Here is a 14,732-nt window from a genome sequence, read left to right as displayed (position 1 = left end):
CCTAGAGGTTATATACAGTGTGGAGACATGTAAGGTGTGGCACTTAGGGACACAGTTTAGTGATGGACTTGGCAGTGCTGGGTTAACTGTTGGACATGATGACCTTAAGTATCTTTTCCAACCTAAATGATTCTAGGATTTTGATCCTGGCAATGAGTTTCCCTGCATCCTTACAAGACTTCTTTTCCTTTAGTACAGTATTGAGGACTGATTAATGCCTGCTGATTGTAAACTTCAACTGCTAAGATGCATGTTGATATATGACAATAAAAATAAGTAACATGCTAAACCTACTGCATACTCATCCAACCTTCTCTTTTCAGTCAAAGGCCATCTCAAACTGACAGCAGTCTTTCCAAGGTTTTTCAAACAATTGGATTCTGACCAACACAGAGATCACAAGACAAAATCTACCAGCTAATTCTTTTTGTATGCACATGAGAAACAGCTGGAGCAGGTATGCTCCAAATTCAGCAAGTGTTTCTTCCATCCTAACCGTGTTTTTTACAGAAACAGAAGAACCTGACTATGGAGGCCTGTCCTTGACAAGCTTCTATTAGCAGCTTGAGTGAGGAGTCAGAAAATACTGAATTAAATCAATCTGAAATACTCTCTCCCTATAATTATCCCCAATCAGCAATATTTAGAGACTAGTTTATGACTTGAAGGACTTCTATCCCATGAAAAATGTTCATCAGAGGGACTTGATGTTTATGTGGATAAACCACCGCATTTGGAGTTCATGCCAGAGTATTGGTTACAGTTTTAAAACATGATCTCTCAGATGAGTAACACCTGGAACAGCTCTGGAAACCATACACAGTTCAGCAGTATAGATGTAAACAACTTCACTGTAGCTATCTCATTAGTACCAAACCAGATATCCCAGATTACTCTTTTTCACGTGGCAGTCTGCCACAAAACTGTTTCTTTTCCTCTTAAAAACTGTCAATACCAATTGCTCAGAACAGATTTGCCCCTCACCTCCAGTAGGTCCAGATTTCAGGGGAGAACAAAACTGTCTTTCCTAACACCTCTTCCTATAGTTCTTCCAGCTGAGTGCATCCTTTTACCCTTTTTTAATACCACAGGAAATTTCTATGTTAAGGTGCTTCATAAATCAATGTACATTGTAGAGAATGTGATGACTTGTTTCTGTACAACTGCCAGAAAGAACTGAAAACCAATGTTGTTAAATAGGTGCTTTTTTTTTCTCTCCCTTTCTCTCTTAGGACGGATTTATAGACTTCTTGGAGTTCATAGCTGCAATAAATTTGGTTATACGAGGGAAAATTGACCAAAAACTGAAATGGTATTTCAAGCTATACGATGCTGATGGAAATGGATGCATTGACAAAAAGGAACTACTAAGTATATTCAGGGTAAGCAACTTATGACCAATGGCAAGAGCATTTGATATAGTGAATTGCCCCTGAAACAGGGGTCCATCATTTGCTATAAATGGATTGTCAGTACTTTATCTAATGTTTCACAGTTGTAAAACCAGAATTAACAGTGGCTAGTAGTGACACTCCTGGCATCAGTTTCTTTGTTATTGAACATATCTAAGTAGTATTTTACTTTAAACCATAGTTCTACAGATAAAATACTTTACTGAAAATGAAATACTGTAGAAACAGTAGAGACATTACTGTGATAAACTATAAGGCAGGGTAGAACTGTAGCAGCATAATGAATAAAACAGATAGTTACAAGTATATGTGCCAGTATATTGTGGAAAACTGGCTTCTCAAACTGAACTTGCAGCAAGAAAAATATAGATGTCATCAAAATATTACAATATTTTAGTTTCTGAAAGGCTTTTAGATTTGTTTACTACAAATGCCATTACCTCTGTTTTAAACCTAAATCATGGAAATATAATTTTACTATTAAATCATGCAGTGACATTTGGATAAAAATATTGTCAAAATTTTGCACAAAATGGGTCCACTTCAAACCCATAAAACCAAAGAAGTACAACTCTGTCTTTAAAATTCTTTTCATATTTTTCAACTTGATCTGATGAAATAACATTGTGCTCTTCATCCAAAAGGTATGTTAGGGCTCATTACAAATATGTATGACTCAATACTGCTCCCTAAATGTACAGGGCTCACCACAGATCAAAGTTTTGCTGCAGGGAGCATCAAAGCTAAATAGAGTTTTAATGTCATAATAAACATTATGAAAAGTACTTTTCCTGGATTCTGCATTACTGCTGGTGCCAAGCTAGTCACTGCTAGAGATTTTAAAGAGCTGCTGCCCAACTTAAAAGGAACTGGAGCCAGATGGATCTACTGGGTCAAACAAATAAAGCTGATCACCTTCTAAAGGGCAGCTTTCTAAAGCTAGAAGGATAGGCTGAATCTTCCAGATTTCTCCTTTTTTGAGACTAATGACATCTTTTTTGTGCATATATTCTCCATTAATTTTTACCCAGAGCCAATGAGTCAACAGTGTTTTGTCTGGGGCTTTTTCCAACAAGAGAATTAAAATCAAAATGCTTTCAATGTAAAGAAGATTTCTTTTTTGACTCACCTGGTTTTAAAACCAATTTAAACTTCTGTGTGTTTTCATCTCTTTTGGAGTATAAGAACTTTAAGTTAAACCTGCCTAAGTCATTGAACTAGGCTAGATTAAAAATGATGGGCTCTAGAAGGAAAAAAACCCAGGCTCCCAGCTCAAGGGGTGCCCAGCTAATAGTAAGCATCAGTGACCAAAGGCTTGTCCAGAAAGAGGTGTCATATCTCAGACATTAATTTAGAAACAGATAAGTCTTATTAAAATTAAATCTGTCTCTACAGGTATGCAAACTATGGACCACCATATCATTATCAACCATCAAAACTCCTTCCAGATAATTCCAGATAAGCATGCACCCTTTCAATGCCCAGTTATTTTATTTTACTATTTAAGGGGATTCTGTGGTAGTTGGTGACTCAAATACTTCAGGAACCACTGCTTTACTCTTAGCACTGCAATAAATTTAACTGTGGAAGGGATACAACTTTCTGCTGGAGAGGGCAAGAGGGTCAGACATGTAAAACAACAAAAGTACCTGAAGTATGACTTAGTAATACAAACAAGTCTGTGTAACCACTTTCGTAAAATTCTTGCTGCTTTTTGAAACAGGCAGGAATTTGGGGCATGGCAGGGGGGAGGCATTTGCATTGTCTTATTTGGTGTATTAAGGTTCCTTTTTTTAAAAGCTGTAAAGTAAAATACAGACAGCGATGGTCAAGAATTCCAGATCAGTGCTGGATAGGTTTAACTTACATATTTTTAAACTATAATGAGGACTAATGTAATATTAGGAAAGAAAGACCAAAAGAAACAACTGACACATACAGTGAATTATCTTAAACAACACAGTTCACCTCAAGATAATTCAAGTGCAGAAAAACAAATTCTATAGTGTGCCCCTTATATAAGATATATGCACGTTTATATATGTACATATTTTCCTAGCCAGTAGAGGGGATTCTTCTGGTTTTCTTAACTTCTTTGGAGGACAAGTAAATTCTGCCAACTTCCAGGACTGCTAGTCTGACTTTATTTGTGATTACTCAATTAAACATGTCCTAATAGAAAAATGACTTAGGCTTTCTCTGCCTGTGCTTTCAGCTGTGAAAAACAATACTGTATTTAAATCACACAGACCATAGGGCACTCTCTGAAGACACAGAACTCTCAAGGGCCAGATAAAAATGCTGACATGGAATCTAAAGTGTATTACAGAGCAGAGGTGCCACATGGTTCTTCAGACCTTCAGAGATATGCAAATTAGTCTCTAATCTCCAGACTGTGTTATGTTAATTAAATTTCCAGTCCTCATTACTGAAAACTTACTTGAAATAGCTATTTATTTAGTGATTTGTGAAAGGGTTGGTTAAGTAAAGAGTTGCATTTCAAGTACTGCTGCTGCCAGTGTATTGTTTTCACAACTTGATGGAAAAAACTCTGAGAGAACTTTCTGTGTTTCTGCCCTCAGGCTATCCAGGCTATTAACGGCTACACCAACATGACTGCTGAAGAGTTCACAAACATGATATTTCAGAGGATAGATGTGAACAATGATGGTAAGAATCTAGGTTTTGTTGGCATTGGCAGGGACTCCTCTGCAAGAAGGGATTTGAACACACTACTGAAGAACTGACTGGTTTAGATTAACTGAAAGCCTGCATCTGGTTCTTCTTTACCCTTATTACTTCAGATTTACAGTGAAACGTAAATCAACTTGCATAGGAATTACATGCAGTAGGGGCTAAAAAACAGGTCCTGCACTGTTCTAAAATGCCAGTTCTCTGGCTGCACAGCAAAATGAAAGTTCATTGAAGAAGGGGTTTAAAATATTTGTGTTGGCTTAATCTATCTAAAATTGTTTTAAAAAACAGTAAGATGCTTGGTTGCACATGGTCTAGCATATTTTAAAGTTTGGAGAGTACTAGATGTTCCTCAAAGGCTGACTGTCAACACATGCTAAGACACGTGCTCCTGTTTTTCCTTCAAAATAGTTAGATTAAGCCAACTAGACTTGCATTTGGAAACTAAACTTCAGTTCACTGCTTCAGAGTTTTTTCTCATGGAAAACTTGTAATGTGTGAATGTCCCCCCTCATACTTCTAATCATGAAGAACCTCCTTCCACTGGCAACTACAGTTTACACAAATTGCTGAGATCATTGATAAATTAGAAATACTAGGAAAACGATTCAGAATGAAGTCAGGTCACAGAAAGGAATTTTGGGCAGTTTTCCAGACAGAGGGGCATTTTTATTGTCTTCCTTGGTGTGTTGAGGTTACTTTTTTATAAAGTTGTTTGCAATATATAATTAGAGTATAAACGGTGATCTTGTGATGCATGCGGAAGATGCACCAGGGGAAGATTTTTTTCCCCCACCTCCTTGGCTCACTCTTGGGGTGAAGACAAATTATGAAAGGAGTCCAAATAATTCAGTCAAAATCTAAAGCAAATTCTACAGCTACTCACTGCTTTGGCCATACATTTACTGCAAGTAATAATTGTACCTGAGCTAGACCATCAGCTGAAAAAACAACTTTTGTGTCACACATTTTAGCAAAGAAAAGTCAGAACATGAATTATTCAGGATTATCTTCATAGTGGTTCCCTTTCAAACAGTTTTCCATAGTTTCTTCGTTTTTTAATTGCTGCAAAGAAACAAGACTAGCTCCACCTGAGGAACAGGCCAAGTTCTACCAAGTTTAGCTTCAACTATGCTACCTCCCTGTAGCTTCTTACTAAAGGAAAGTGCAAATAGACAAGTAAGGTGGAAAGTCCTTCTGTACATTAATACACAATAAATAACCCCATGTATGAGAAGAACAATTCTTAAAACAAAGCTCCCGTTGGTTTTGCAATTTACTTTCATTACCTCACGGAAATCTGAGGTCCATCACGGCAGCAGTGAGTCTGAGGCTGCCAGAGTAACCACAGCTGCAGCTGCAGTTTGGCTTGCATGTCTGCACATGGCTATTGGTTCTTCAAAACACACAGCTGGGGAGCAAGAGGAGGGAATCCAAGACCAGTTGACCTGAAAATGGTGCAGCATGTCCACTTACGAGTCCAGGAGTCCCACCCACCTAAAGACCTCAGTCAAAATCAACAGAGAGGGAAGAGGAGGGGAAGTAAGAGGAGCACCTGGGATAGGAGGAGAGTTCAGAGGAAGTGAGTGAATGAGTGGCAAAGCAGGGTGGTGCATGCAAGTGTACAGAGATGGCTTGTTCTGCCCCTGCTAGAATGATTACATAAGGCTGCTGTTATTGAAAAAAGAATTACAGACTTCCTCAGGACTCTACATGCCAGCTCCTGGAGAGGGTCTTAGTGCTTTCACTGAAGCCAAAGAGCCAGGACTTCTATCAAATGGTGATTTCCTCTTTATATGAGCCTGTCACCAGTGTTGCAAGGACACCTGTGACCAAACAAAAAGCAACTTTTACTGACTATGGGCAGAAAGTGGTGTTCAGATTTTTCAAATACTGATCATTTTCCTTTTTCAAATCAGAAGCTGCCATGGACAAAAACCAAGACACAAAACAGAAACCCCTACGAGGAGTACTTAAACCTGAAAACAGTCAAACATCAGCTAGCTAAGCATTCACCACACATGCACGTGACTTGAACTGCTGCTCCCCTGCACCCAGAGGCCCTAACTCCTCCAGCTATTTCCCTCTTTTCCTAGCCTCTTGTTATTTTTTATTTTACTGAGAAATCATTCATTGTTGTGAATTTAACAAGAAACTTTAAACCATTCTCAGAGGAAAGAATCTGGCTTTTCTTATTTCTTTATTTCTTTATTTCTTATTTCTTTATTTCTCCTCTCAAAGGAAAACAGTATCACTGGAATAACCACTAGACAGAGAGCTGTGTACATTTCTGTGTACTGTGCACGCAGATACATGCCCAGAACTGGCCTTTGCTGACAGGGAAAAGAGCAGGAAAAGAGGAAGAACACTAAACAATATTCCTACTCTTCAATAAAAGAGATTTTATCATTGTCTTGAAACTTCCAAGTCAATAGCTGATTTTGACATTAGCCAAAATAATCACTCTCTAAACAGCCATTTCAGTTCCTTGGAAGAATTTATATATCAAACCACTTAGCTGATTTTTTTTTTTTTTTTGCTACATCTAATCATGGCTCTAAATAATCCTAGTAGTCAACACAGGGACTATGCCTAGTAATCCTTAGCAAATCACTCCCTAATCTCAGTTAAAACCAGCTCTAAGATAAATTCCAGTTACCTCACTGAGAACTGGCAGTACATCTAAATTCAGCTCTATACAGGCTTCATTAGTGCACTTTTACACACATTTATGATCACTTATAATTGTCTCAGACTTCAGTGAAAGCTGTGTTTGAGTTATTTCAACAGAAAAAAAAAAGTGAGTCTGAATTCTAGAATCTGACTGATGCAAAGTGAGAAAGCATTAGTAAATACTCTATCTGCATTTGCTTATCAGCAACTTTCCTAAGAGATTCAATCCAGCATGAGTGGTCTTCTGTTGGATAAAGATTGATTGCTGAGTTTCTCAGTTTCTAAGGAATGTCTGCCTTTCTTTTAGGGGAACTGACTTTAGAAGAGTTTATCAATGGTGTCGAACAACACGAGGACCTAATGGAATTGATTACGAAAAGTTTTGACCTTTCCAACGTGCTCAAAGTCATACAGAATGGCAGGAGAAACAGCGTCTGAAGGATCCAGCCATGGATGTGGTCTCTGTGTCATCATTTCAAGGAAGATATTTGATATATTCAGAAGGCTTGATGTTTTCAAAGCCTGCCTGGGCAATACCGAGCAGCCTTCTCCAGGAGTAAAAATTTTCACTCTTCATGCATCTCCTTTTATTTTCTTTATTTCCCTTGCTAATGACTGTGGCAGCCACAGAAAAAGAAAAAACTTTGTCTGCATATAATAGAAAATATATTTGATGCAGTAAAATTAACTTATTTGGTCTCTATGAACATGTTGTGGTCAAACCCTGGCCAGCTGCTCGCTCACTCCACTCCGGTGGGATGGGGATGAGAATTGGAAGAGTGAAAGAGAGATAACTCGTGGGTGAGATAAAGTGAGTTTAATATGGAAAGAAAAGGCACACAAGCAAAGTAAAGCAAAGCAAGGATTCGTTCACTGTTTTCCACAGGCAGGCAGATGTTCAGCCATCTCCAGGAAAGCATGGATCCATCAAGCATAAGAATGACTTGGGAAGACAAATGCCATCACTTTGAACATCCCCTCCCTTCCTTCTTCTGCCCCAGCTTTATTTGCAGAGCATGACTCCCCATAGTATGGGATATCCCTGTGGTCACTTGGACTCAGCTGTCCTGGCTCTGTCCCCTCACAACTCCTTGGGTACCCCCTGTCCACTTGGTGGTGGGGTGGGGTGAGAGGCAGAAAAGGACTTGACACTATGCAAGTGCTTCTCAGCAGTAATTAACACATCTTTGTGTTATCAATGCTGTTTTCGTCACAAATCCAAAATGCAGCCTAACACCAGCTACTACAAAGAAAATTATCACTATCCAAACTGAAACCAGCACATTCTCTTCCGTTCAGACTAATCAATAGAATATTGAAAATAAGACAAACTGACACTTTTCTAAAAGACACCAAGATAGTAATATTTTTCTTTTGATAATGTGTTCTATAACCTACTATATAAAGTGTGGGCACAAACTTTTAGGTAGGACTGGGTTCTATGCAGATCAATTAAGGACAAAGCCTGCTTTGCATTAATCTAACATTTGCTCTAATCAGTACTCAAAATTGGATTAAGTTCTCTGGGAAACACCTCAGATAGCTTAATACTCCCAAGATGTGTATCCTCCATAACAATCTCTCTATTACTCTTGATTTTATTACATTTGTAAATTAAAATAATGTGATAATTTGTTGTTTTTTCCAGGGCTCAGCCACTGTTCTTTCTAATTAACCTTTTACAAAAGAGCTGGAATTAAATTTGTTATCTTTGTAAAGCAAAATTAGAAGTTCAAAGAATAGCAAAAACTGAATTATTCTGTAAGCTCTCCCAGAGATTTGTGTCCTTTGACTTGTATGTTCTCCTTTGCAAAACAATGTTTTTACTGGGCTCTTTGCCAAGACTGCATGAGACAAAAGGTAAGAGGTATATGGTAACTTGTACTTCTGCAAAACAGACAGCCTTTCCGTGAATAATTTAGGTATCTTTGCCCTGCCCAAATACCTGGGTGAAAGCTTTTAGCAATTGAGTCTTTCTGAGACTTCTATCTCCTGTCAAACTGGTTTGCAATTGTCTCTGAAGGTGGTAGCCGGGAGTGCAGGGAAGGCATCTGCAGGTGGCATGACCACATGTTCTTCGGTTTTTTTTAGGAAAACAGGCTCAAAACAACACAATCCTATTTGTAAATAACAAGATCAATTCTATGAGCTGAAATGGAATGGCATGAAATGTCTGCAAAGGGAAAATTATAGTTCTTTCTGGTTCTATCAGGATTGATTCTCTCTCAAGTCTGTAACAAGTTTTATCAAATTACTATATTATATCATAAAACTAAGTTCTCCTTGCCTGACAGTGCCCTGCAGGCATCACACTAATATTAATTATTGTTAGAAATATCAGATTTATGCAAAATAATTTGTACAAGGATTGGTTCAGGTTGAACAAAACAGTTATTAAGACTTCAATATGAAAGTGTTTTTCTCTTCAAATCCATGTCCATTTGCACATGAAATGTACTCCATCATCTACAGTTATTATCCCAGGTTCTGATTGATCAATGGAATATAGTAAGAATATGCAACATGCATCACTTGACATTATAAACTGTTCTGACATTATAGTTCTGACATTTGAATCTTTTATATCCTTAATTAAAAAAAATAAAATTATGTATGAGATTGTTGGTGGTTTGAATTTTAAGTTCTTGTATTTATTCATCATTGACACATTAATATGTCACTGTCAGTTTTCTCACACTCAGACTTCAGAAAGCGACTTTTCTTAGTCTAATACTTTTGTATTTAAAGCCTGTGAGGGTGGTGTCCTTCAGAACTGGCTTTACAATATTTAAAATAAAATGGTCCAATCTAAACAGTTGGGCATATGGAAACAGCTGTGTTTGGGATTTTTGGTTTTAAATTAATGAAGTGATGGACTTGGAAAAATAACTACTGTCTATGTACACTGACTCTTTTTTTAATAAGTCGATTTAAAAAAAGAGTATTTCCATTTAAATTTGCCTAATTTTTCTATGTAACTGTAATTATATGAAGTGAATTACCAATTCTGGGGGAGTGCTGTGTTGCACTAAAAAACAATGTATGTCAGGAAATTCTTGGCCATATTTTGCTAGACTAAATCAGGAAGATAGGTGAAATACTCACTTCCTACACTAATCTAAACTAATTTAGCAGAAACCTATGTAATTAGGAAGCAAGTATCTGTGTAGTTTAATGTAAACACTGTGGCACATAATTTCCAAAATTATTTACCTACCTCCATGTTTGCGACTATACATAAGATTCTAATATCTTTTTAAGTTGATTAACATAAATTTCCTTTGACTACTTACACACCATTTGATAAACAGTCACTTGAGATAAATGCATTATGGCTACAACTTCAATCTAAACTTGCCAGCTGCTCATCCAAGTGTATCAGTGAAATCAGGTGACACGTGGAAAACCTGTCAAGTGTGATGCTCTCCTCCCAAAATCTTGTTCTCAAACAATGTGAAGCTGCAACTCATCATTCTGGAGGTGATTGGTAGTCACAAAGCTATATTGTAAGTCAACCTATCAGAATGCCTGTTGCTAGCTGAATAGGCAGAAGGAAAAAGAAAGCCCAGGCTTAGTTCACCCTATGCACACACCTTAGCAAACACTGCATGGTTTGGGGCACTGCTGACTGCTCGAGCCCACAGGATGCTCAGAAGCCCTGCACAGGAGAAAAAAGACATTACAGCACATGCTCTCTAGAAGTGTATTTGTCAGCAAGATTGATGCAGGTGCCAGCTGTGAGTGTCTGGAGAAGCTGGACTGCCTGCATCCTCATTACAGGGGAGTAGGCTTTAATTAAGACAGACGTGCACTGAGAATAGCTAATTGTTTTGTCACCATATTCACCTTGGAAAGGATCACAGCTTTCAAATTCTCTCTGTGTAGCTGGGTGAGCTTTGCCAATCCACAGGATAATTAATAGTTTTTCTTCTAATATAAGCCCTTTTAATACTAAGAAATCCTTATGACTTTCTGTTTCATAGCAGCCAAACTTCTAGGGGTAAATTAGCCCGACAGTCTCCTTTTTCAAACAATTCCCAATTGTCATAAAACTATCTCCTTTTATCGTTGCTCAATATGCTAAGAAAATAAACAGGTTTGTTTGGGGTTTTTCCTGAGAATATAGAATATGGGAATTCAAAGCCACAAGCAAACTGCTTTTCTTGCAGATATGAAGTCAGCATTACCAGGCAGGATTAAACCTTATGCTATATTTATGCATTTCTGATAAAGTGGGATGATAGCTTTCTGTGATGTGGAAGAGATCTCATAGTTGAATTTCATTTTTGCTCCTATGTGAGATTAGCTGTACCACACAGGCTATAACAGCTAAAAATTCAGCTAAATACTCAAAGCTGGAGTTCCCTGCATACAAGGGGATATGTCCATTTACTTGATAAAATTTTTCAAATGGAGAGATTTTTAGAAGCTTTGCATGATTATAGAACTTGCTGCAGCTATCAGGGAGGGATTTTTAAAATAAATTTTTAAAAAGTCAGCTAAATATAGTAGAATATTCAGAGGACTGGGAAATCACCAACAGTAATGAAGTTTAACAAGGGCAAGTGCTGGATTCTGCATCTGGAATGGGGAAACCCTGGATATACAGACAGACTGGGAAATGAGATGCTGGAAAGCAGTGCTATGGAAAGGGACCTGGGGTCCTGGGGCACAGGAAGTTGAATATGAGTGCCCTGGCAGCCAGGAGGGCCACCTGTGTCTGGGGGACATCAGGCACAGCATTGCCAGCCAGGCAAGGGAGGGGATTGTCCTGCTCTGCTCTGGGGCAGCCTCACCTCGAGTGCTGGGGGCAGTTTGGTTGCCACAATAAAAGAAATATTAAACTACTAGAGAATGTCCAAAGGAGGGCTTGGTGAAGGGCCTTGAGGAGAAACAGATTGAAAAGCTGCTGAGGTCACTTCTTGTGTTCAGCCTGGAGAAGAGGAAACTGAGGGGAGACTTCAGTGCAGTTACAACTTCCTTGTGACGGGAAGAGGAGAGGCAGGAAGCATTCTCTTTTCTCTGGTAACCAGGGATAGGACCCAAGTGAATGGCCTGAAGTTGTGTCAGGGGAAGTTTAGATTGGATATTGGATATTGGGAAAAGGCTCTTCCCCCAGAGACTGGTTGGGCACTTGAACAGGCTTCTCAGGGCAGTGGTCACAGCACCAAGGCTGGCAGAGTTCCAGAAGCATTTGGACAATGCTCTCAGGCACAGGGTGTGACTCTCGGGGATGTCCTGTGCCTGACCAGGAGTTGGACTTCAACTATATGGATCATTGTTGGACTACACAGATTGACCTGAAGAGTGACACCATCTGCTTAGGCCCACACTGATTTTTGCCTTACAGCAGCCATGTGAGAGAAAAGTCAGCCATCAAAGGTAACTTAGACACTTATTCTAAAGGCATTGCTGAATCACAGTTTTTATTTCCACCTCCTCTGCAGTAGAATCATAGAAGTGTTTGGGTTGAAAGAGACATTAAAGACCACCTAGTTCCAAATCCCCTGACATACACAGGAAACCTTCCACTTGACCAGTTCACTCAGAGCCTCATCCAGCCTGATCCTGAACATCTCCAAGGATGGGGAGCCCACAGCCTGTAAGAAAATTTAAGCTTTCTATGCACTTTTCACTGTGCTTAAAAAACACCACTGTATTGAAACAGTAACTTTCGAGTTGATAAACCATCTGGCTCCAGTTTGAAAGTAAGGCCTGAATTTTTTTGTCTCATTTCATTTGCACTGTTTACAAAAACTCATGTCCTGTGCAGAATACTGGAGACACCGGCAGGGAGGACTGGACGGAGACACAGAACACCTGAAAGGACCATAAGGGAAAAGAAGCAAGGGAAGAAACCTTAAAAGGGAAAGGAGGTAACAAAGATCAAGCCTCATCAAAGGAGTATCATGATGTAAAAATCTCTGTCCCTAAGGACATGCTCTAAAGCAAAGTCTAAATGTCAAAGTATGGAAAAGAGGAAAAGGAAGAAGAGACTGAGGCTATGGAGAGGCACATTCATGTTCTGTACCTCAGACAATACCTGACAACAAGAGAACAAAACCAGAAAGTATATGGTACTGAATCTGAGGGTCTGTCTGAAATTTGGCTTCCTTGCTGCCCTAACGGAAGTGAAAAACTTTTCCAACAATGCACTGAAGGTGGAGCTCAAAAGAGGCCAGACACTAGCCTGTCATCTCTTTATCATCTCCTGCACAAAGGTACAAACTAGAATTGTCTTCTGAAATTGTCTAGTATTCAGAAAAAAAAATCAGATTAGCAATATCACAAATAAAGAATTTGAAATAGTGATAATCTGCCCAGCAGATTCTTCTGCGCTGGTCTCACTCCTGATTTCTCAACTACCTAGAGAACTAACCACTCAAGATGTCTTCTGTTTATTCACTGAGAATGTTCAAGAGCTCAACAAAACAAAGGTACTTTTCATTGCTCCTCTCTAGATTATTTTCATTAGCTGCGCAAGTTAACAAGGTAGCAACTAGTGTGTTGGAATGCAGAACATTCCATGCTGTGGAAAACTATTTATTTAGGAAACACAATAAATTCTTCCTCCAAGAAGTCACCACATGCCCTCTGAATAGCAATTGGCAGCTGAGTCTGAGCAACTGATGTAAAGAGAAATGGTTAGTATTTTATTCTCCTATCCCATGAGCCATCTAGTCATCTGGCTTTCTGCATATACATAGCAATTACAGATCTTTTTAAATTTCACCTTTCCTGGAAAACTCAAAGTACACTCAGAATGATAAATGAATATGAACCTATAGTCCATTTGCGGTCCTATGTAAGTCAATGATCCCATTGATTGGAAACCAGAACAGAATTTCTTCACTAACATCTAAAGAATCCATCAAATTCTTGATTTATTGAGACTCTTATTAACCTTTTATGTAGAACTCATTAACCTTTTTTGTATGTCTGTGGGCTACTGCTGAAGGATGTAGGGAGAGAATGAAGTAAGTATTTTGAAAACACTTCTTAAAAACAGGTGATGTATTAGAATTGTGATAATTTTCCTTTTAAAAACCAATGAAATATTCATGGAAAGGGCTGACACAGTTTTGAGTGTATCAAAAGAGACTAAACTCCCATCAGGCTTCAGGCACAGCTTTTCATTCTTACAATCCCTTCACATGCCCCTTCCATCCCTGTCCCCAAAGCAATAAAAATTATGTGGAGCTTTTTTTTTTCCTTTTTCCTACACTTGCAGCATACCTCTGGCACATAGCTTTAATGGTTCTGGACAATATTGGAAGAGTTTGCACTTTTCCTTCTCTTTTTATTTAAATTAAAAATATTTGACAAACTGCTTCTGTCCTGGAGGATTTCAAATCCCCTCAGATTTAAAACACAGCTCACTTTTAAAAAGCTGCTAGCAGAAGAAGTTCAACATTTGCAATTAAACATGTTTTTATTATTCTTTCATTGTTCCTTTATTATATTAAGGGTGCTTATATCAAAAGAGAATCTTTATTCCCTTGTCTTCATTTATTTTTTAATTAGGTCAGTCTTCCCTTTCATATCCTGTTCAGAAGCTCAGACTCTAATGGCAGCATCAGTGAGCAATCAGCTTCTAGGAAAGAATATAATAATTTAGTCATCTTCTAAGTAATGAAAAAATACACAAAAATACACTAAAAAATCCAAACATTTTAATGATCAGTCAATTTTTTTCATCATCTAAGATGGCGAGATTCCCAAGCACCCAAGCTGGGAGCTGCTTTTTCTTAGATCATCAGTGGAAAGAGGAAGTTCTTGTAGTGGTAGGTCAGCACATGAGACCCACTGTCTTGAGAAGCTGATATTAAAAAATCAAGCAAGATAAATGCACAGTGTTGCTCCCCAAAGGGTAGTTCCTAGAACGATGTGTTCTGTCTGCCAGGGTTAGTAAATGCCTGTGGAGAACATAATTATAAATCTTAATTTGCTATT

At 38.4% G+C, this 14,732-nt stretch overlaps 1 protein-coding gene across 2 annotated transcripts in view; it reads left to right on the top strand.

The window, feature by feature from the left end:
- Positions 1–9,618, top strand: part of GUCA1C (guanylate cyclase activator 1C) — a 35,116-nt gene extending 25,498 nt beyond the window's left edge. For both annotated transcript variants that reach the window (XM_085073033.1, XM_085073026.1), the window contains exons 2-4: positions 1,233–1,382; positions 3,995–4,082; positions 7,087–9,618. In XM_085073033.1, coding sequence (XP_084929159.1) covers positions 1,233–1,382; positions 3,995–4,082; positions 7,087–7,217 — 369 coding nt within the window. In that variant the 3' untranslated portion in view covers positions 7,218–9,618. The remainder of the gene's footprint in view (positions 1–1,232; positions 1,383–3,994; positions 4,083–7,086) is intronic.
- The last annotated feature ends 5,114 nt before the right edge of the window (positions 9,619–14,732 follow it).

This window comes from Lichenostomus cassidix, chromosome 1 (assembly GCF_008360975.1).
Source record: "Lichenostomus cassidix isolate B80296 chromosome 1, HeHo_3.0, whole genome shotgun sequence".
NCBI lineage: Eukaryota > Metazoa > Chordata > Aves > Passeriformes > Meliphagidae > Lichenostomus > Lichenostomus cassidix.
Note: the sequence above shows the minus strand (reverse complement) of the source record. Positions and strands in the feature narration are given on the sequence as shown.